Consider the following 25,819-nt stretch of genomic DNA (forward strand, 5'->3'; position numbering starts at 1 on the left):
ATTAATATTATAATACATTAATATAGCACTTGTACTCCATTAATATTATAATACATTAATATTATAATACATTAATATAGCACTTGTACTCCATTAATATTATAATACATTAATATAGCACTTGTACTCCATTAATATTATAATACATTAATATAGTACTTGTACCCCATTAATATTATAATACATTAATATAGCACTTGTACTCCATTAATATTATAATACATTAATATTATAATACATTAATATAGCACTTGTACTCCATTAATATTATAATACATTAATATAGCACTTGTACTCCATTAATATTATAATACATTAATATAGTACTTGTACTCCATTAATATTATAATACATTAATATAGCACTTGTACTCCATTAATATTATAATACATTAATATAGCACTTGTACTCCATTAATATTATAATACATTAATATAGCACTTGTACTCCATTAATATTATAATACATTAATATAGTACTTGTACTCCATTAATATTATAATACATTAATATAGTACTTGTACTCCATTAATATTATAATACATTAATATAGCACTTGTACTCCATTAATATTATAATACATTAATATAGCACTTGTACTCCATTAATATTATAATACATTAATATAGCACTTGTACTCCATTAATATTATAATACATTAATATAGTACTTGTACCCCATTAATATTATAATACATTAATATAGCACTTGTACTCCATTAATATTATAATACATTAATATTATAATACATTAATATAGCACTTGTACTCCATTAATATTATAATACATTAATATTATAATACATTAATATAGCACTTGTACTCCATTAATATTATAATACATTAATATAGCACTTGTACTCCATTAATATTATAATACATTAATATAGTACTTGTACCCCATTAATGTTATAATACATTAATATAGCACTTGTACTCCATTAATATTATAATACATTAATATAGCACTTGTACTCCATTAATATTATAATACATTAATATAGCACTTGTACTCCATTAATATTATAATACATTAATATAGCACTTGTACTCCATTAATATTATAATACATTAATATAGTACTTGTACCCCATTAATATTATAATACATTAATATAGCACTTGTACTCCATTAATATTATAATACATTACTATAGAATTTGTACTCCATTAATATTATAATACATTAATATAGCACTTGTACTCCATTTATATTAAATTACATTAATATAGCACTTGTACTCCATTAATATTATAATACATTAATATAGTACTTGTACCCCATTAATATTATAATACATTAATATAGCACTTGTACTCCATTAATATTATAATACATTAATATAGCACTTGTACTCCATTAATATTATAATACATTAATATTATAATACATTAATATAGCACTTGTACTCCATTAATATTATAATACATTAATATAATACTTGTACCCCATTAATATTATAATACATTAATATAGCACTTGTACTCCATAAATATAATAATACATTAATATAGCACTTGTACTCCATTAATATTATAATACATTAATATAGTACTTGTACCCCATTAATATTATAATACATTAATATAGTACTTGTACCCCATTAATATTATAATACATTAATATAGCACTTGTACTCCATTAATATTATAATACATTACTATAGAATTTGTACTCCATTAATATTATAATACATTAATATAGCACTTGTACTCCATTTATATTATAATACATTAATATAGCACTTGTACTCCATTAATATTATAATACATTAATATAGTACTTATAATACATTAATATAGCACTTGTACTCCATTAATATTATAATACATTAATATAGCACTTGTACTCCATTAATATTATAATACATTAATATAGCACTTGTACTCCATTAATATTATAATACATTAATATTATAATACATTAATATAGCACTTGTACTCCATTAATATTATAATACATTAATATAGCACTTGTACTCCATTAATATTATAATACATAAATATAGTACTTGTACCCTATTAATATTATAATACATTAATATAGCACTTGTACTCCATTAATATTATAATACATTAATATAGCACTTTTACTCCATTAATATTATAATACATTAATATAGCACTTGTACTCCATTAATATTATAATACATTAATATAGTACTTGTACCCCATTAATATTATAATACATTAATATAGCACTTGTACTCCATTAATATTATAATACATTAATATTATAATACATTAATATAGCACTTGTACTCCATTAATATTATAATACATTAATATAGCACTTGTACTCCATTAATATTATAATACATTAATATAGTACTTGTACCCCATTAATATTATAATACATTAATATAGCACTTGTACTCCATTAATATTATAATACATTAATATAGCACTTGTACTCCATTAATATTATAATATATTAATATAGCACTTGTACTCCATTAATATTATAATACATTAATATAGTACTTGTACCCCATTAATATTATAATACATTAATATAGCACTTGTACTCCATTAATATTATAATACATTAATATAGTACTTGTACCCCATTAATATTATAATACATTAATATAGCACTTGTACTCCATTAATATTATAATACATTAATATTATAATACATTAATATAGCACTTGTACTCCATTAATATTATAATACATTAATATAGCACTTGTACTCCATTAATATTATAATACATTAATATAGTACTTGTACCCCATTAATATTATAATACATTAATATAGCACTTGTACTCCATTAATATTATAATACATTAATATAGCACTTGTACTCCATTAATATTATAATACATTAATATAGTACTTGTACCCCATTAATATTATAATACATTAATATAGCACTTGTACCCCATTAATATTATAATACATTAATATAGCACTTGTACTCCATTAATATTATAATACATTAATATAGTACTTGTACCCCATTAATATTATAATACATTAATATAGCACTTGTACTCCATTAATATTATAATACATTAATATTATAATACATTAATATAGCACTTGTACTCCATTAATATTATAATACATTAATATAGTACTTGTACCCCATTAATATTATAATACATTAATATATCACTTGTACTCCATTAATATTATAATACATTACTATAGAATTTGTACTCCATTAATATTATAATACATTAATATAGCACTTGTACTCCATTAATATTAAATTACATTAATATAGCACTTGTACTCCATTAATATTATAATACATTAATATAGTACTTGTACCCCATTAATATTATAATACATTAATATAGCACTTGTACTCCATTAATATTATAATACATTAATATAGCACTTGTACTCCATTAATATTATAATACATTAATATAGCACTTGTACTCCATTAATATTATAATACATTAATATTATAATACATTAATATAGCACTTGTACTCCATTAATATTATAATACATTAATATAGTACTTGTACCCCATTAATATTATAATACATTAATATAGCACTTGTACTCCATTAATATTATAATACATTAATATAGCACTTGTACTCCATTAATATTATAATACATTAATATAGTACTTGTACCCCATTAATATTATAATACATTAATATAGCACTTGTACTCCATTAATATTATAATACATTACTATAGAATTTGTACTCCATTAATATTATAATACATTAATATAGCACTTGTACTCCATTAATATTATAATACATTAATATAGCACTTGTACTCCATTAATATTATAATACATTAATATAGTACTTGTACCCCATTAATATTATAATACATTAATATAGCACTTGTACTCCATTAATATTATAATACATTAATATAGCACTTGTACTCCATTAATATTATAATACATTAATATAGAACTTGTACTCCATTAATATTATAATACATTAATATTATAATACATTAATATAGCACTTGTACTCCATTAATATTATAATACATTAATATAGCACTTGTACTCCATTAATATTATAATACATAAATATAGTACTTGTACCCTATTAATATTATAATACATTAATATAGCACTTGTACTCCATTTATATTATAATACATTAATATAGCACTTGTACTCCATTAATATTATAATACATTAATATAGCACTTGTACTCCATTAATATTATAATACATTAATATAGCACTTGTACTCCATTAATATTATAATACATTAATATAGTACTTGTACCCCATTAATATTATAATACATTAATATAGCACTTGTACTCCATTAATATTATAATACATTAATATTATAATACATTAATATAGCACTTGTACTCCATTACTATTATAATACATTAATATAGCACTTGTACTCCATTAATATTATAATACATTAATATAGCACTTGTACCCCATTAATATTATAATACATTACTATAGCACTTGTACTCCATTAATATTATAATACATTAATATAGTACTTGTACCCCATTAATATTATAATACATTAATATAGTACTTGTACTCCATTAATATTATAATACATTAATATTATAATACATTAATATAGCACTTGTACTCCATTAATATTATAATACATTACTATAGCACTTGTACTCCATTAATATTATAATACATTAATATAGTACTTGTACCCCATTAATATTATAATACATTAATATAGCACTTGTACTCCATTAATATTATAATACATTAATATAGCACTTGTACTCCATTAATATTATAATACATTAATATAGCACTTGTACTCCATTAATATTATAATACATTAATATAGTACTTGTACCCCATTAATATTATAATACATTAATATAGCACTTGTACTCCATTAATATTATAATACATTTATATTATAATACATTAATATAGCACTTGTACTCCATTAATATTATAATACATTAATATAGCACTTGTACTCCATTAATATTATAATACATTAATATAGTACTTGTACCCCATTAATATTATAATACATTAATATAGCACTTGTACTCCATTAATATTATAATACATTAATATAGCACTTGTACTCCATTAATATTATAATACATTAATATAGCACTTGTACTCCATTAATATTATAATACATTAATATAGCACTTGTACTCCATTAATATTATAATACATTAATATAGTACTTGTACCCCATTAATATTATAATACATTAATATAGCACTTGTACTCCATTAATATTATAATACATTACTATTGAATTTGTACTCCATTAATATTATAATACATTAATATAGCACTTGTACTCCATTAATATTATAATACATTAATATAGCACTTTTACTCCATTAATATTATAATACATTAATATAGTACTTGTACCCCATTAATATTATAATACATTAATATAGCACTTGTACTCCATTAATATTATAATACATTAATATAGCACTTGTACTCCATTAATATTATAATACATTAATATAGCACTTGTACTCCATTAATATTATAATACATTAATATTATAATACATTAATATAGCACTTGTACTCCATTAATATTATAATACATTAATATAGTACTTGTACCCCATTAATATTATAATACATTAATATAGCACTTGTACTCCATTAATATTATAATACATTAATATAGCACTTGTACTCCATTAATATTATAATACATTAATATAGTACTTGTACCCCATTAATATTATAATACATTAATATAGCACTTGTACTCCATTAATATTGTAATACATTACTATAGAATTTGTACTCCATTAATATTATAATACATTAATATAGCACTTGTACTCCATTAATATTATAATACATTAATATAGCACTTGTACTCCATTAATATTATAATACATTAATATAGTACTTGTACCCCATTAATATTATAATACATTAATATAGCACTTGTACTCCATTAATATTATAATACATTAATATAGCACTTGTACTCCATTAATATTATAATACATTAATATTATAATACATTAATATAGCACTTGTACTCCATTAATATTATAATACATTAATATAGTACTTGTACTCCATTAATATTATAATACATTAATATAGCACTTGTACTCCATTAATATTATAATACATTAATATAGCACTTGTACTCCATTAATATTATAATACATTAATATAGCACTTGTACTCCATTAATATTATAATACATTAATATAGCACTTGTACTCCATTAATATTATAATACATTACTATAGTACTTTTACTCCATTAATATTATAATACATTAATATAGCACTTGTACTCCATTAATATTATAATACATTAATATAGCACTTGTACCCCATTAATATTATAATACATTAATATAGCACTTTTACTCCATTAATATTATAATACATTAATATAGCACTTATAGTCCATTAATATTATAATACATTAATATAGCACTTGTACTCCATTAATATTATAATACATTAATATACAGATTTCTGATTAAACCAATAAGCAGCAAAATCTGTTCCTGTACTATTGAGATCCCTAGATGTGTGAAAACTTTCTACTCTAATAATTTCTTCCCTCAGACAGCTAGGCTGCTTCCCTAACTGTACTAACTTATAGAAATTAAAATGTAAACAGACATCTCATTGTTCAACACAATGCCAAATAGTAGCCTAGTAGGTTCCAAATGGAAATATGTCTTGTTTGTAGTGAAAATCAGTAAAAAGAAAAAAATTATTATAATCATTTGAGATTCAATTTAATAAATTAATGAAATTAAAAGAAAATTTACCAAAATCATCCAACGTTTTCAAATCAGTTTCTTGATTGCTTTTTACAGTAGAACTCTGGATATTACTGTTGACAGCATCTGTAGGGTTGATGGAGTCTTTAACATCATGATTTGGTTTATCGTAAGTCAGACCTTGTATGTTGAACTTAAAAGCCACCTGCGGTGAAGTATGACTGATTTGGCTGGCGGTAGGGTACAAGAAACCTTTTGATTTCCTCCGGAGTTTTCCACAAATAGAAACATTTACAGTTGGGGTGGAAGCATCATCAGGGATAATATTAGGTGGGTTCTTGGGGGTTGTTGTCAGTAAACTGATGAGTTTTTCATCAGAGTGACTCTTGATAGGCACAACAGCCGAACATTGATTTGTGGTTTCCTGTTGAATGCACTGAGAAACTTTGGTATCAATATCCACAATCTTTGTTTCAGAAATGTTCTCTATGTCTTGGGAAGATTGGTCACGCTCAAAATGTTGAATGGCAGACGATTGATTTTTGTTCAACATCCGATCAACTTCACTAATCAGTTTTTCATTATAAGATGAAGATAACTGAGTGAAAAGAATTGCATTTTTATCCTCCTTTTCGAAATCAGAAACGATCAAGCCATCAGAACATGGATGTTCGGAAACAGTCAAGTCTTCAGAACATGGATGTTCGGAAACAGCCAAGCCATCAGAACATGGATGTTCGGAAACAGTCAAGTCTTCAGAACATGGATGTTCGGAAACAGCCAAGCCATCAGAACATGGATGTTCGGAAACAGTCAAGCCATCAGAACATGGATGTTCAGAAACAGCCAAGCCATCAGAACATGGATGTTCAGAAACAGCCAAGCCATCAGAACATGGATGTTCAGAAAGAGTCAAGTCTTCAGAAGGTGGCTGTTCGGAAACGATCAAGCCATCAGAACATGGATGTTCGGAAACAGCCAAGCCATCAGAACATGGATGTTCAGAAACAGCCAAGCCATCAGAACATGGATATTCAGAAACAGCCAAGCCATCAGAACATGGATGTTCGGAAAGAGTCAAAACATCAGAACATGGATTTTTGGAAACCATCAAGTCTTCAGAAGGTGTATGATGTTGGAAAACTTTTTCTGGAAATTTTTTTGTATCTTCCAATGACCTATCAAAACAAACAATGTCCTGATCATTTGGATTTTTGAGTTGATCTGATTGCATTGCTGCAGGTTGGAAGTTTGAGTCATCTACAGAAGAATCCCGAAGGTGACGTAATTTGTCAGCAGACCTAAAATGCTTTGAGATTTTATCACGGTTAGACATAAGGGGGGACAACTCTGAAAAGTGGACATGTTTTGGAGTGGAAGTCAAACGGTTCTTTTTGGATAAAATGGAATGTAAATGGGGATTTGTTCTCGATTGAGTGACTGGAGTTGACACACAATCAAACGTATCCACCGCACATGGATCACTGGATGAGATCGAAAGAGGATTCTCGAGCAAACATCTTTCAGTTTCTTTTTTAAGCCTCTCATTTTTGGATTCAAACAAAATAGGAGAAAATAAAGTGTTTGGAGATGACATGGAATTCTGACAGCCAATTGCGGAAGGTGTTCTATCACAGGCTTTAAATGGATGGGCTATATTTGTAGACAAGTGATGAAATCCATCCAAACAACTCGAGGGTTGTTCTTTATCAGGAGAGAACAAGGCACGAGCCAAGACTTTGGGTTGGTTTGCTTTTTCTTGTAGTTTCGTATCATCTTCATCCGGCATAGCATCTACAAGATAAAAAAGAGAGTACAATAACACAAAATTAGATTATTTTATTTGTAGATATCGGACAGATGGTTTTTAGGAAAAGCAACATTTAATCTTCAGCGATAATCAAGACATGTCTAGAGTGATCGACTGTTTCAGAAAATGAGCTACTAATGCCATTTTCTGCACAGTTAAATCTGGATATCACAATTATTAATTAGACTGTATGGAAAGAATTGTTGGAGACAATGGACATTTACTGCAAGGCAATAAATTAAAAGAAAATAAGGGACAATTCTAGTGAATTTTAGCCAAAGAAGAAAAATAAAGAGGGGAACTAAATTTGAAGAAGAAAAGCATGTAAAAGCAGACTTTTTTTAAAGAAAAATTGATACTTATTTATATTGAGATACATGTAAAATATGTTGAGTTTACAAAACAGAAAATAATGAGAAAAAATGTAAAGAAAAGAGCAAAGATGAATGGTCAAAGTTATCTAGCTATTGTTCAATTTCTCTGACCTCTCGCCTCAGCAATGTCATAGAGTATATTGTGAATGACTTCACATCTCATAGACAATAAGCTCATCCATATCTCTCAATTCGATTTTCTAAAATCTCACTCTGACGTAGAACAAGCAACCTGTCTTTATCAGCACTTGGTCTCATAAAGTGCACTATTTCTACATTTTGGATCTTACCAACGCATTTGAAACTATTCCTCACTCATTCCTGCAACAGACTCATTCATTTGCAGTCTGAGGTGGGCTCTTTTCTTAGATCTGTAACTATATATTTGATCGGCTGCAGGGACCTTTGGTCACTGGTTGTTTATCAGATGAGTTTCTTGTCTCAGCCAGGTTGCCACAGGGAAGTGTTATTGTGCTAACGTTATTTTTGCTCTTCATCAATGACCTGCTGACATTAATGGAAAGTGCAACATCTCGTTTTAACTGTAACAACTCAACTGTGTTCCCAAGCTCTTATGCCAATGACACACAAATTTCTGTCACAACCTGACCCTTATATAGTGTCAGTATACCTGCAGTCGCGGCTTGTGTTTGCATCTGAATGGGCAAGGGACTGGGGTATGCGGTTACCCAACAAAAACAGTTGCGCTATTGGGCTTTAGATGCCTCTCTCCTATCCCTATCCATGGGATTTCATAACTATCTTGGAGTAATAATATCTAGCGAGCTAAGGTTTGACGACTACTTGTCTTATGTATCCAACAAGGTCAATAGGGAGCTTTATGTGTTGCATATCCTGAGCTACCAAATTTCTCATGAATGTCATTTGTTGACTAGGCTTTACAAGTCAATGATTCATCCCCACTTGGATTACAGGTCCTTAATTTTCACCAAAGTTGACAGTGTTCTTCAATTCTCTTGAACATCTACTGTGTTGTGCCATCAGATATATACTACATATTCCCTGTCATGACTCTATTCCCTCTGGAGTATTAGATCTGCTGTCTACTCACCGGAATGTGACCATTGCATTAGTTGCTTACAGATTATTTCATGGTTCTTGTCCTACCGCAATGCTTAAATACTGTCCTGACCTGCAGCTGAACAGACAAAACTTGTGACGATATGCATTCACATTAGACCCATTGCATAATCACACCAATGTTTGCTCAGAGATGTACCAACAATCTCCTTTTGCACTATGTTCCGCAATCTTGAACATGTTGCCTCAGAACTGTGTGAATGAACATGTATCACTGTCACATTTTCAGAGATTCAGGAATTAGCTAGGTAACCTCTGTCTGTTGCTAACAGATTTTATGACTATGGTTTAATAAAAAAAAAAAACATGTTAAAAGCCTTTAAAAACAAAAATAAGTAAAAAAGTAACAATGTTTATTTATATGTAGGTACATGAAAAATATGGCAGTTCAAAATTTATCAGTGAAAAATATTAATGTGCATAAAACATTACAGAAAATTATCAAGTAGAATTTTAATAAAAAATAAAATTATTTGCTATCTAGGAGTCAATGAATTCCAAAGAATGAGATTCATACGTATGCCATCTTCATATTAGAACAGAGATAATTTAGAATGTTCAGAGTTTGTAAATTAATTTTATTTTTTTATTAAAATTCTGTTCAATAATATTCTGTAATTATTTTTTGTGTACACTAATATTTTTCATTGATAAGTTATTGGATCCATAACTTCTTCTGCTATTTTGAGCTGCAATTTTTTGCATGTATATCGCAATAATACTTTTCAACTTATCTGTTTATTGTTTTATGTTTGAGTCTTGTAAACCTGACATATTTTATTATGAACTGCCATATTTTGCATATATATCACAATATAAGTACTGTGAACACTTGTAACATATTAGCTGTAAAATATTTTTCAATTGTAAAGTGATTTCTTATTTAACAAATGTAAGTGGTTAATTAAATATGATTGATAGAATTTGATTTCAGTGATGAGTTGAGATGTAATGAAATTTTGATTTTGGTCTTGTTTTTTTGTTTTTTTAAGTTGTAAACAAACTAAAATCACAAATGCAGTTAATAAAACAGGAGCTAAAAAAAATAGGGATAATTCCTTTCAATTTAAACAAACTAGGAAAATAACCCGTTGTCTTGCAGGTGTAAAAGTAATTTATAAAATCATCACTTAGACTAAAGCTTCAATTTGTCGACTCAAAAACTTTTATTTATTAACTAGCTGTAACCATCTTGGCATTGTTTGGTAGTTGTTTTTACTTTCATTTACAAATACCAGATTTATTTATTTTTTTTAAAATATGATTTTGAAAGTATTCAAAAACATTCTATGCTGATTATGTAAACAAAATTTGAATTTTTAAACATTACCCATTAGTACAAAAAAACAAAACAAGCCGTGCATGCATGATCCCCCTCTGGTGCTGCATGTGAGATGACGCCACAAAAAATAGTGAAGAAATGATGAATGCAAGAAGTGTGAAGGGCCAACGTTGCCTTCACATTTTCACCAAGTTTTAGAAAAATCTAATGGATGGGGCAAAAATTATGGGGTAAAAAGTTTAATTTTTTTTTGCAATTTGGGGCATTTGTGAACGCCGAATTCCAGTGAAAAAGGACAAACGGTGCAGTTTCACACCTTAAGACATGTATATTTGAATTCAGTACCATGGGAAACCAATATATAAACATATATATCAAGTTTTTGAGTAATATGAAAAAAGAGCTAAAAAAAGGCATGTTTTTTTAGTCCTAAAAGTCCCAGAGGGATGCGAACCAGAATTTTGCTAGGGTCATCCATACTGAATTTATATTAAGAACAATGGCTTCCACATTTTGGCCAGACCAAGTTTCAGGAAAATCTAATGGATGGATCAAACATTATGGGGCAAAAAGTATCATTTTTAGCCATTTGGGGGCATTTTTGACCTCTTTTGAGGCTCTGGGGATGCTGAATCCCAGTGAAAATGGATAACGGTGCAGTTTTAGGTCTTAAGACATGTATATTTGAATTGAACACCGTGTAAAACCACTATATAGTCAGACATATCAAGTTTTTGTTGAGAAATATGAAAAAAAGAGCCACAAAAAGGGGCATTTTTAGCACTTAAAGTCTCCAGGGACATGAACCAGAATTTTGCCAGGGTAACACATACTGGATTTATATTAAGAACAATGGGCTCCACATTTTGGCCAAGTTTCAGAAAAATTTAATCGATGGATCAAAAGTTATGGCGCAAAACATGTAATTTTGGGCCGTTTTTGACCTCTTTTGAACCCCTAGGGACGCAACAAGAATTTTTGCAAAAAAAATTTAAAAAATCTTTTTACTGTACACATCTATTTAATGAAATACAATTTGTGGCAAAATTTCAGGAAAAACTAACGGACGTACAGAAGCCACTGAAAAAATAGGTCCCTCTCCGATAAATCGGGGAACCAACATTGAAAGAAGAGAAGAATTGTGGTCATGCAACGTGCAGATAGGAGTTGTTAAATTTTTTTTTTTTTTTTTTACAGTGATCACCACTTATCAAGGCCCGGAAGCCACTCAGGGATAAGCATTATTGCAAGTACATTACGTTAGTGTGGAGATTTGATGAAGTGTTTACTTAAGGGGGCGATTCATTAGGAATTTGTTAACATTGGACTTGAAGACATCCAAGTTGTAGTCCGGTGGGAAGCAGGCAGACGGAACAGAGTTCCATAGGCGTGCAGTTCTAAGAAAGAAGCTTTGTTCATGGAATCCGCATTTTGATTTAGGCACAGATATAGAGATATATCCCTCTTAGGATTACTAGAAGCAACTCACTTATCTAAAAATGGATATTCCAAATAAATATAAATTAAAGATATATATATAAAGCTTTTTTCCTCAAACTACCTGCTCGTGGAATTCTGTTCTGTTGACCTGCTTTCTAGCTGACTACTAAGTCCAATGTAATCAAGTTCTTGTTGAGTTGGCTCCTTAGTCAAATTATACTCAATATCCACCACAAACGATTACTACATTGTACCACCATACATTCATGAACTCTTATAAAAAAAGAAAAATGCTGACATAATTGTCCTCTTTCAACTCTAACAACAGAACAAAATTATTTTAATCGTTACATTCATTAATTTTGTCTATACTGCATCGGATAATCCCCAAACTATATTCGCATTCTCTGCATACTTTCACTGCTGAATTGTACAGTTTAAGGGAGACAATTACAAATCGTTGACATTATTAAAACAGAATTATCTCCCTTATCTCTGGTGGTAGTTTTTTTTAAAATAATTATGTAGAATCCCAAGCAGCAGCATCTTCATCACAAGAAAAGAAGAAGGGGAGGGGTGGGGGAGTTAAAAATAATCGTATTTTTAGTAATTTATCTAAAGCATAATATTATAATATAATCGTAAACAAATTATCCAATCATTAAAAATAAAAGCAATGTTGATAATAGTAAGACTAATAAATTCAGAATTAATGAATTTACTGGAACATTTTATGTCTAACTGATGCAAATGAAAGAATATATGTAGAAAAAATCTTTTATCAAAAGTTGAGATGAGACTGATTGAAAAAAACTGACGCATAACCCCACCCCCCCAAAAAAAAAACTGCTCCGTATAACATTGAGTTTGGCTGCTATTTTGGAGAAAGGTGGTAGATATTCTTTGTAAGGTTTCTGACATATATAAACCTTTAAAGTTTTTTTTTTCTTGCTCTTACATTGATATTAAAAGCCTACTTTTTCTATTTAAAAATTATTAAAACGAACTTTTTAATAATACTCGGTCATGGATATGTTAGTAACTACATGAAGGTTAACTAATTTGTATATTTCTTGAAAAAAAACGGTTTATTATTATGTATTCATTTTTTTGTGGTTTATTTTTAGATGATTAGTTCATTTCACTATTATGCTAAATTCTATTTATGCATAGTTTTTACATTCTGCATAATAGAGTAGAATTTAAGATGAAAACGTTCTAACACACAAAAATATTTACATATATATATATATATATGACCTTGCTGGTGTATGTGTGAAAAAATCTATCAAACTCCTCTCTGAATATTTGGTCTACAGAGTTGAAATTCGATAAATAGGATATTTGGATCTGTAGCACACTTTTGATTTAATTTTTAGCGAATAAAATTGCTGATAAGGGGGTTAAAATTAAAAGAAAAACATATTGACCATGGCCTGGCATAAGGCGACTACACCTGTTTTTTTTCTACACCTGTGCTAATTAAAATTTATAAGTTAAACAACATTATTTTTTGCAGTTTTTGTATGTGTATGGATTTAGGTCATACGCTAAGGGATGAGGCTGGAGAGCTATATGTTTTGCTTTTGATTCTAGCTGACGACACACAAGTCAATTTTTATTTTACTTTTAAAATCATTACTCTATATTAAATACAATATAATAATTGATTGAGAATTTACTCTATAATAATAATAATAAATATGAACTCTACATTAATTAAAACATAATATTAAGTATTTTACGACTGGGCTTTGCCAGGAAGCCTACTAACCTATTCATAAAAATTTGATTTTTTTATGATTCTTGTTCACAATTCCTCTGATATTAAAAAAACAAACAAAGAAAAATCTCTATGATGTGCATACTAATCATTAAATGAAAACATCATATTCCAAAAATCACATAAATTAATCAAGTAGTTTTATTTTTAAATACGAAAACTGTTTTTAAGTGATAAATGGGAATTTGTAAACATTGCAAGTTTGAATGATTGCTGAGCAATTTGATTGAATTTGCAATCTCATTTAAAGCAAACAATGAACAGTTTATAACCAAATAATGGTGACAATACAATATCTGTAGGTTTTGAACGATTCACATAAAAAAGAAAGAATAAAGTGAGAATGTGAAACCTTCTATTGTGTAAACTGATGGCGTGGCCAAAGAACTTGTCCAAGAAAAATGGGAATCATCAAAATTGAGTCCTAAATTTGGCAGTTCACGTGACAATCTTGAAGCATTCAGATGAGATGACCTGAAGAAGGAAAGGAAATTATTTGTACTCCAAAAAGTGATTTTGTGGTTGATTATTTGTGAATGTAAAAAAAAAAAAATGAAAATTGCACAAAAAAAAAATATTAAGAATGAAATGATCACATTTATATTTTTTCACTCAAACAAAACAGAATCAAGTTTTAAAAAAATCTTTACTATTAGTCACAAATGAAAATGACATTTCAAGTAAAAAACACTCTGATGTATTCACATGTTATGCTTAAGTAAATACACAAACCAAGACTTAGAAGAAAAAGTAAAAAATTAATTTCAAGTAAAAACCAGTTTTATCATAAATTTCAGTTTTATCATCATTAATTTTTATTTATCAAATGAAAGAATGACCTATTTCCCCCATTTTACAGGAACTTCTGGTACTCCTGCTGTTATCAATAGTGGATTAAGAAAACATAAAACTGATATTTACTTTTAATAAAACGTTCTATGCAACCTTTTATGCGATCATTTTTCCTATTTTTAATGAAAATATTTCAGCACGACATGTAAATACATCAATATTTTTTCTTTTATTGTGACTAATAAGAAAGAATTACTAAAGTTATTTTGAAATCACTAATACAATGAAATAACAAAACAGAAAACTGCTATCCCACCTTGTCATACCACTTTAAAGTTTGTCTTGAATTTTAAGCCACGTTTAATTTCAGAAGAGTTCCTGATTCTAAACAAGTCCCGAAGATGAAGAATTTATAGTGGCTTGCTCTTCTGTACAGGTTCTGGACTTTATATAAGCAAAGAGCAAATGATCCTTCTCATGTTGACATGCAAAAATTATGTGCTGGAATGCTAAAAGATTCAATTTTTATGGAGCAATTCTGCTTTCTGATTGGTTGATAGCAGAATGTGCTTCAATTTTATTTGTCAGTTCTTATCGGCAGCATTTACAAATAGAATCTCCCAACTTTCAGGTCTCATACCCCCATTAGATATCAAAAATATTGCAACAGTTAGAATAAAAAATTGAAATCAATATTAATTCATTTCATGTTCCAAATGAACTTAAATCATATTGAACTCATATCATATAGCTGAAGATAGATAAACTTTAGAAAAAAAAAGGTTCTTACTCGTCAAAAAATATCGCATATTGATCAAGTAATTTTTTATATATAGAAAATCATTTTTATGATTTTTAGTAATTTAAGGAGTAAATTGTATACAAGGTTGCTTTTGATCGCGATAGTTCCAATTAAGTTGTCTCCCTTTATTTATTAAACATGATGGATCCAAAAATATTTTTGTAATAAAATTTTATTTTTAATAGTTAAAAAATCTTACTTGATCAATTTATGTGATTTTTTTAATATAACACCTTTGTTCTGTGACAATTACATACATCATAATGATTTGTCCATAGTTTTCTTTTTATTGTTGCTTTACTTAAGTCGATTTCTAAAATAATTGAACCAATATATTAAAAATTTTATAATTAAAGCCAAGTCTTTTAACCTTCTCCAAAAATTTTTTTTCCATTTTCCTCTCCACCATCATACTAAAAACTTGGTCTGAGGTAGCAAAACTCAGTTGGAATGGAAACACGTCCACAAATATGTAGCCAAAATGTTTAAACAAAAATTTATGCTAAAAAAATTGTTGTTGTGTGTCCACCCTACAGATAATAATGAACTCTTCTACTTACTATAAATACCGGGAGAATATGTCTCTTGGCATTGGTGCACAAGTTATGCAAAAGTCACGTGCATGTGGCAGCCCCACTCTTTATTTGTTGTAATTACTTTGCTGTTCAATATATTTTGTTTCCACTAAATACTGAGTTGTGTCTTTTTTCCAGACCCTTATGAGACCATAACACTGGCAACAAGGAAAATTCATAAACTTGAACCTTTGTAACCAACATCACTGATAACCAGGAATATTAAAAAACTCAATATTATGTCACCCATAGAACTAGTGACTGAGAATTCTTAAGGAACTTTTATTCAAGAATCTTAAAAGGAACATCACAACACAAGTAACAATGATTAATAAAAACGTTTTATTTGAGAACCTTAAAAAACAAACATGGAGAAACAACAAAATATCTCAACAACCTCAACAAACTTTATCGGTGGACTTAAAAAAAAATCTGGAAATTGGATTCTTTTCTTTTTCTCTCAAAGAATTTGGGGATTTTATTTTATTCCAGCCCTATGTTAATATTTTTGTCTCTTAGAAGAGAAAAAATGTATTACTGTCGAAATTATAAACCTTTATTTTACTACTGACTAAAGTACAACTGTAAAAACTTTTATGTGCAAAACATGCTTAAAAAACAATGTTTTTTTTCTTGTCCAAAAGAAAAAAGAAAGGGTTTTATACGTTGTTAAATAAAAGATGACGAATATCATCATTGTCAATAAGGAAAGAATAAGAGAGAAAAACCTCTTTAGGTCATGACATTCTATGTTATATTCATATTATGTTTCTGAATTTTTTAGATGAAGATTGATTATTTGGATTATTTGGACTATTATCATCATTTTGAAAATTGCACATTTCAACTAATTTAATCTCAGACCTTCTTCAGGTGTATCTTGTTAAACTCAAGAATCTTTCTTAAGATTTCTACCTAGCTATCACTAATGGAATGCAAGCATGTTACCGCTGTGTAAAGGGTTCCATTCAAAATTTTGTATAGATTCTTATTCAAAAATATACAGCTGGAGTAGGGGAAATGCAAGATCTCAAGATTAAAACAGTAATCGAAATAATCCAAATATAATTCATACATTTTAAATTGTGACATTGAATTCAATATATAACTCAAGATTATCATTCATTATATTAAGGACATGTAATACTTCTTCATGAATCAGGATTATCGCCAGTGAAAAAAATCATAATGGATTTATTTGTTACATGTCCAATTCAAAGCTTAAGATTTGAAAAAAATAATCTTATTAAAAATAGGTGCTGCAAACCATTTGATGTTAAGGAGCTAAATATAAAAGATAATTATTGAAAAATAATCTAAGGCTGTGGATAGTGAGAAAAGTCAACAGGAAGACAATTCCACAAGTTTGCAGATCTTGGAAATAAGTTACTGAAATAGAAGCGTTATTATCTCAAAATAGTGAAATAGTGTCCAGACAACAAGTCAAGAGAGATGGAATAAAGTAAGCAGGGAATTTATTAAACAATTTTAAAGAACACATGCTATAATAATCTTTATAGAAAAGACCTGGGACTAGCAACATCACATCTGTGAGAGGGAGAAGGTATTGTGAAAAAGAAAGGATGAGGTCAACCAAATTACAGATAAGATTCTGAACCTTATCAAGAATCTTAAAACTAACAAGAGTAGGGCATTCCGTGTCAAATTATCCAGAAATATGGGATTTTCAAACCCATATCCCCAGATTTTGTTGTAGTTTGCACTGCAGATAGACAATATAGGAACTAAGAAATCCTGAAAATTTGAGCACATAACTCCAAGTGGTTCTCGATTTAGAGCATTTTTTGTTTTGGCATTAGTCATATAATGTGACGCCCGGGCGACAATTTTGTGATGTCATTTCTTTGAATATTTAATTACTAAGAGTGCATTGGAATGACCGCTTAGTCGCAAAGCGTTTTACTGAACCATCAATTTCATCACAAGGGGATTTTCCATGACTGGTGGCGAAGAAAACCCACTCACCTTCAATACCAAAGTCCTCCTTATGCAAACATAAATTGATGAAATTCTTGAAGTTTTTATGTTGAAACCTGCAGCAATCATTTGTTCACATACGATAATAAGGTCTGGATAAAGTGAACAGTCAGTGTCTGAGTTTGATACACAAATGCAATGTCATGGGTTTTGTTATCGGAAATAAAACATAATGAAATGTGCTTTAGTTGCTGATCAGCATCTCAGTAGTAAATCACTACTGGGTGCAGGATGACCCAGAATTTAAAAATGTGTATAAACCCCACAAAACGCAATTGAAACAATTTTATATCTTTGTGTTCCTTAGTCTTCTTAGATCACATATTAACAAAAATTAGCAGTGCTTGGCATTATGTTGATGTGCAGTGACTTCAAGATATATGGTCGAAAGAAATCTTGTGATTTTTTAGAAAAATGCTGATTTTCAGGAAAACCATTTTTTTTTTTTTTCAAGTTTTGCTACTATAATCAACATTTTTATGTTTTCAGATTCCACATAGTTTGGAGTATCCCATCATGAAAAGCAATAAAATTTTGTATTTTGATCATTTTTAGGTCACTTTTATTATTTTGGAATTTCTGAAAAATAATCAACTTGATTCAACTTGGCCTTCAGGACAAGATCAAAGTGTAGTATCTGTTCTTCAGATGCTGCACTTCTATTTCTTGTTCTCTTTCGGTGGATGAGAAATCCTTCACGACTGAGACAATTTTTATTTTTGTACCTTTTCTCCACGTTAAAAAACGACCCTGGTGTCTAACTCTGTCCCGTGGGGAGGCATAGTAAATAGGTACTCTCAAGGACACCCCTGGAGAAAAATTATTTTGTAAATTTGATTTTTTTCACACCTTATGATAGGTTAAAAATATTCAGGAAGCTATATAGAAAATCAGAGCAAAAAAATTCACATTTTCAAGAAAATATAAACTAAAGTTGAAAAAGTTGCGTCAAAATGCCCCCCCCCCCCCCTTTTTTGAGGGTTAAAAAGTTTTTCAAGAAGTTTCTTAATCAAAATTGTTGGCTTAAAGTTTAAGATTTTTACCATCCTATTACTGGTTTCTTATAAAAAAGCATACTTTTATTTGGCTTGGTGTTTCCAACCCTCATCAACTAATCTTGAAGACAGCTAGGTCATTGAAATTGTTAACAGAACTTAACTGTTTTAATATCTGACTTACTCCAAAATTAAGGTGCCGCATAAGTTTAACACGTCTAAATTGATTATCACATCCAATAGGGGGGAGGGAATATTTTTCATTATCATCAGAAATATATCCGACTTTCAACAGAAACTGCGAGTGAACAAAACAAGAACTTTTAACCATTTTTGGTCCAGAGACAATTTATTGTGTCTAAAAACAATATAAGAAAAAAGTAATGCGTTACCATGCCAGCCACATCCTTTTTTTTATTCGATTTTGGGTCACATGTGAAAAAATTCAAAAACCCTTAATATCTCTATAAGGCTTAATTTTTGAGAAAATCTGATGTCATTTTTGGATTCCTTGGGTCAAAAAACTTACCTGGGTGAATTTTCAGAGCCATACGATCTTTCAATGAGAAAATATTCAAAGAAATAACATCACAAAATTGTCGCCTGGAAGTCACATTATGTGACTAATGCCAAAACAAAAAATGCTCTAAATCGAGAACCGCTTGGAGTTATGTGCTCAAATTTTCAGGATTTCTTAGTTCCTATATTGTCTATCTGCAGTGCAAACTACAGCCAGATCTGGGGATATGGGTGTCAAGCCCTGGATGATTTGACATGGAATAACCCAACTGTGGAAATTAGGCGAAATTAAAATAATATTCCATCCACAAATATTTTGATAAAGCTTATATTTTTCTGGATATCACAAAAAATTATTTTTGGGGGACAGAAAAACAAAACAATAACATGCAGCAAATATAAGTTTATTAAAATTTCTAGGAAAATAGTGTCCATTGTATTTTAAATATAGAATTGACCCAAATGAGATAAATTATTAAGAATTCACAAAGCAATATTGTGCAGCATAGTTCAATATAAATAAAAAAGTCACATTATAAGAGACAATTTACTTCTTCATTTCAACATCTCTTAGCAGATAATATTGCTCTTTTTTTTTGCTTTGTTTCTTTTGAACGTTCCCTTTTTTATGTAAGGTGTGAGCTAACTTTTTCCTTTAGTGAAGAACTGCTGCACATTGAAATTTTGAGTTTTTACTCACATCATTACAACAATGATCATACATTATGATATTTGAAAACGAGGCTATATTAAAGGGAGATCACTCACATATTGGCCTTTTGAAACCAAAATTTTGTGAATTTTACCATTTTTGAAACAGTTTGGCCTTCAAAAATAATATTTTTCTTCTTACAAAGTGCAACATACGAACTAAGGAAGGAACAAGCAGCATATTATATAAATGGAAAAGATTCACGAGCTCAAACATGACAATATATATGACAATGATAATAAAATGAAAGAAACAAGTTACCGGCGATAAACTTGAGATCCTGATGTAGAAAGTGGATCCGCAGGTGAGAAATTCAGGCCCTTTTTGTTGGGCGTGCCACCAAATAGCAAGGGAAGTGAGGCTGAATTTTCAGAAAAAAAGAAGTATTAGATTTATTTCTAGTAATATTAATTACAATTCATATTTTAAGTTATACAAAAAAATGACTGAGAATTTCTTTTTTTTATGATTTACATTTGAAATCTTAAATTATTAGGAAATAATTATCTGCGAAAAGATGAGTCATTGAAATATGAACAAAATCAATAAAGATATCAGCAGTTACGTTTATACAAAGAAAATTAAAATTTTTGGAAAATCAGGAATGTGAGTGGTCAATGGCAAAACAATCTGAAGTCAAAATGAATTCCCTCCTCCTCCTGCCTCCTGACATATGAAATTTAATGTAAAATAATCCCTATCATTTTCAAGCCATTCTAGCTTTTAACCAAAAAGATATTTTGCTATGGAAGGTACATTCTGCTTTTTTGTAGGAGGGAGGATTATGGTGAAAAGTAGCAATACCACACCATTTTTTTCTTTACATCGAATAAACTCAAATCAAGCATTACTGAAAAGAGCATAAAAACAAAGAAATATTATCTTAAGTTTTTTTTTTAAATTAATCAATTAGAACTGAAGTTATGACCATTCAAAGTATCAAAAAATGCATGGTTCACTAGACATTTTGTCTTAAGTCAATCCTATTGTAAGCTTGTGACTGAAATTGGTAGGAAATTTGCACAATTTACAGACTGATCCATATTAAAAATCTATATCTGTAGATCTTTTTAAAGTATTATGAAATTTTGAACACATCATAACACTATAAAGGTTCAAATGGTTTTATTTATGACCATCTCACTTTGTAACTTGCATACTAATTAGCATATTTCAGTTGCATTTTAACAACTTTAAATAGAAACATCATAAAAACAGCTAAAAAAAATGGGAGGTAAAGCTTTACTATCATAGGAAGTATTATTCTGATGGACATTATCATTTGTCATCATTACACTGTGAAAAATCCAAGATGGCCACAACAACATGATTCAAAGAAATTATTAACAAAATATGGCTTGTAGCATATCAAATGAAAGGAAATTTTGTACAGATTACAATTATAATATTTTCAAGTATATCAAACTAATTAGCATAATTAAATTTCATTTTAATGGCTTTAAGTTGCTCTGAGAATTATCGGGTACGTTTCTACCATTATTTTGTATAATTTTTTATTTTTAAGTGATTGTCGAGACTTCAAAAATCTCAAGAGACACCATAGCTATTTTTTCTTGTTCACATGTAATGCTTGTTTTTCAAACAGAATAAATATTTACAACACCAAAGATTTATCGAAGTAGGTAGAGAGTAACTTTGGTAACATTTGTTATATATTTGTTTTTGATCACTTTTTCATACCTCTGTGGATTGTAAAACAAACCCAATAAACGCTATCATAGGCAAGGTGTTGTTCTTTTACTTAACTGAATAAGTGGTTTTCATATTTTAACTCATTTAAAAGCGCTTTTTACTTAAGTAAATAAGTGGTGTTGAGTTAGCTGTTTGAATTAAAATTAAACAAAAACAATTTTTAACGAAATAAAACAAAATTACAGCGCTATTTTTGTAATATTATTTTCAAGTTAAATTCAAGTTTTACGATATCCTTTTCTATTACATTGTTAGGTGAAAGTACAAAATAGTTACAAAACACCCTCCTCCTCCCCATGTTATGAATAGGTTTCTAAATAATGTTAGTACATTATAATTTTTTATTGGTAGGTGAAAGTACAGAATAGTTACAAAACACTTTATCCCCATGCTAAAAATGGGTTTCTAAATAAAGCATCTCAGAAGTTTGGAACTCTGATTTAGAGTCACAGCACATTCACTTGAAAATTTATCAAAATTCAGGAAATCAACCAATTTTAATGAAAATTTCAGTATTTATTAAATAAATAGTAACAAAAATATAAGCATGTATAAAAATGATAACATTTCTGTACTTTTGGTACTTATGCACTTACTGTGCCTGAAATAATGTTTTTATTTAGAAATCCATTCATAGGGAGGAGAGGGTGTTTTGTAATTATTCTGTATGTTCACCTAACAATTTAATAATAAAAAAGATATTGTAAAACTTGAAAATAATATTTAAAAAAAAATAGCATGGCAACATAAGTGCTTAAGCACCAAACTTTCTTCTTTCAATTTTTTGTTTGAATTGAATTTTATTTTTCTTTAATTTTCTGATGCTAAAATAGAACATTTCCAAAAATATTCTTTTTCTTTTCATAAAACTGATGTTTTCTAAATAATTAAAAATAAAAAAAATGTATACTTTATTACCGTAAGTCACTTTATAAACAAACGTTTTGTTATGAATTTACATGACGCCATCGCACGTCACCCATGACATACACGACTCAAAACACAATCAAATATATCAGTGCTCATTGTCATTTCTATTGACCCGCACGTAAAAAGTTCTAAACCAAATCTTTTTAAATTTTATAACAAAAGAAATAAATATATTGGCTATTACATATTGTGTGAACAAAGTTTCTATCTTGATTTATTTTTGTCCTAGAAAGTCTCAACTTTAAGATGTTCTAACTTTTGACTGTTAAGTTGCACGTTTCGTTCAAATTCTGTGATAAAGACATTTCTTTTCTCTTAATTTTTTTTTTAAAATATGAACTGTCATTGATTAGTACAACTGTTGTGTCAAGTATTTCTATGAACAGAACGAAAACGCATGCATCCAACAGTCATCTACCGCTCACATACACACCATGGCAGCATGTTTTGTTGTTAATAGGCAGACCCACCTTACATCAGTTAAAATAAGTAAAAAAAAAAACGGTTTAATTTTTAAGGATACAATGATACTTAATTTCTTTTACAGAACAACAAACTTGCAAAGGAGAATTCTTAGCATAACCAAAACAAAAATCCAACTGCACACAATCCATTAGTTAAGAGCCCCAAAAGAGAGACACAAACTCCACCTCCGTGTAAGACATACAAAAAGCTAACTGCCATGCTCCTCTGCTCATCATCATCATATTCGGTTTAATGTCTTTTCTACATGCTGGCATTCGAAACTGATCTATCTCTGGGCAGGTTTTTATTTATCTTTCTATCACGTCAATATTTATCATTTCTATCCAGGTTTACCTCAATCTTCTCTTGTGAACTGAACCTGCTACCTCAACTGTTTTATATCTACGAACTTAAGAATTCTCATCCATTCCTTCAATGTGGCCACTGTATCAAGGTCTTCTCTTCTGCACCTATACTGTCTAGGTTTAATATTCCATTGAGGTCATCGGATCTAAGCCTATCTTTAAAACTCACATTATATATCAATCATATCATTCACATCCTGTTTCTTTCTAGGTAACGCATATCCTCAACCCTCACTGGCAAGGTTTCACTTCTAAATCTGTTACATATGTCCGATAGACTTGTACTGAAGCGATATTTTGGCTGCATGATTTCAATCCCGCTGGCAATAACGAACGAGAGTTCCTACCTACAAAAAGAGACACAACTAACTAGAAACTCGTTCATCATAAAGATCGCAAACATACTCTCGACGTTACAACCCATAAGCAGACAGCCGACATGATACACTCAACTTGACGACTCGCAAAGAGACACAATGAACAACTACAAATTTCTTAGACTTTTCTTTTAGTCAACAATGGTAACACTTGTGGTGAAGAGAAAAGTTTGCACTAGTGATGGGACGATTCCAATATATTTCCTGATTCCAATACAATTACTGATTCCGATTCTTTGAAGATCTCTTAATATTTAACTACAGAGTTGTTGTTTTCTCCTGATTACTGGAAAAAACACACGTTAAATGTGCAGATATTTTCTCAAGCGTAAAAATACACAATTGTGGGGCATGATCTATAGATTTTAGTTTACTAGTAGTTTAAAATCAATAAATATTTAACCTTACTACCAACAGTGGAAGATTTTGTTTTAATCAAAATCAAATAAAAAGACAATTAAAAAAATCGTTTTTGGCAATGGAAAATAGGCACAATTTTTTTTGATTCTTGATTCCGATTAATCGCCTCAACACTAGTTTTCACTCTTCAAAAAAAAAAAAAAAAATTGTGTGGGAGGCGATGTGCATTATGTTTGCTTTTCTAAAACAGATTTTATATTTGATAGCATTGAAAGCAATACATGTAATTCTTATCAAAAATGCAAAGAAATTATTGTTAGCAAATGAGAAAATATTTTAATAAACAATGAAACCAAAAGAGAAAACATTTTGGAGGAGGAGTGGGGGGGGGACATAACAGATGAAACAACAGATTGACTCATTTGTCATACGATCATCCATTGTTTTCTTAATAAAAAAAACAAAATCACAGTACAATTGGAATAAAACTAACATGACCTTTGGCACTAGGTTCAGTTTGCTGATGTTATGTAACCAAAACACATCAAATTTATAGTGTTTGCATTTGTTAAAAATCTGTCAAAATTATTGACAGTCGAACGTGCAGTAAACTATGGCATTTTCTCAGGAGAAAGTGATTAACAAAATACACACAGACATATATATATATATATATATATATATATCAGTGATGAAACAATTCCAATATATTTCCTCACTTCTGATACAATTACAGATTCCAAT

The 25,819-nt window shown here is 28.9% G+C and overlaps 1 protein-coding gene across 1 annotated transcript in view; it reads right to left on the reverse strand.

Annotated features, from left to right (window-relative positions):
- The window catches only part of LOC145263208 (uncharacterized), a 291,719-nt gene that overhangs the window by 215,183 nt on the left and 50,717 nt on the right, over positions 1 to 25,819 (reverse strand). The window contains exons 4-6 of the mRNA XM_080120287.1: positions 21,127 to 21,226; positions 14,825 to 14,946; positions 6,731 to 8,476 (exon numbers count right to left, since the gene is read on the reverse strand). Of these exons, the coding sequence (XP_079976413.1) occupies positions 6,731 to 8,476; positions 14,825 to 14,946; positions 21,127 to 21,226 (1,968 nt within the window). The remainder of the gene's footprint in view (positions 1 to 6,730; positions 8,477 to 14,824; positions 14,947 to 21,126; positions 21,227 to 25,819) is intronic.

This window comes from Euprymna scolopes, chromosome 3, assembly GCF_053919585.1.
Source record: "Euprymna scolopes isolate OS-2025 chromosome 3, ASM5391958v1, whole genome shotgun sequence".
NCBI classification, from domain to species: domain Eukaryota; kingdom Metazoa; phylum Mollusca; class Cephalopoda; order Sepiida; family Sepiolidae; genus Euprymna; species Euprymna scolopes.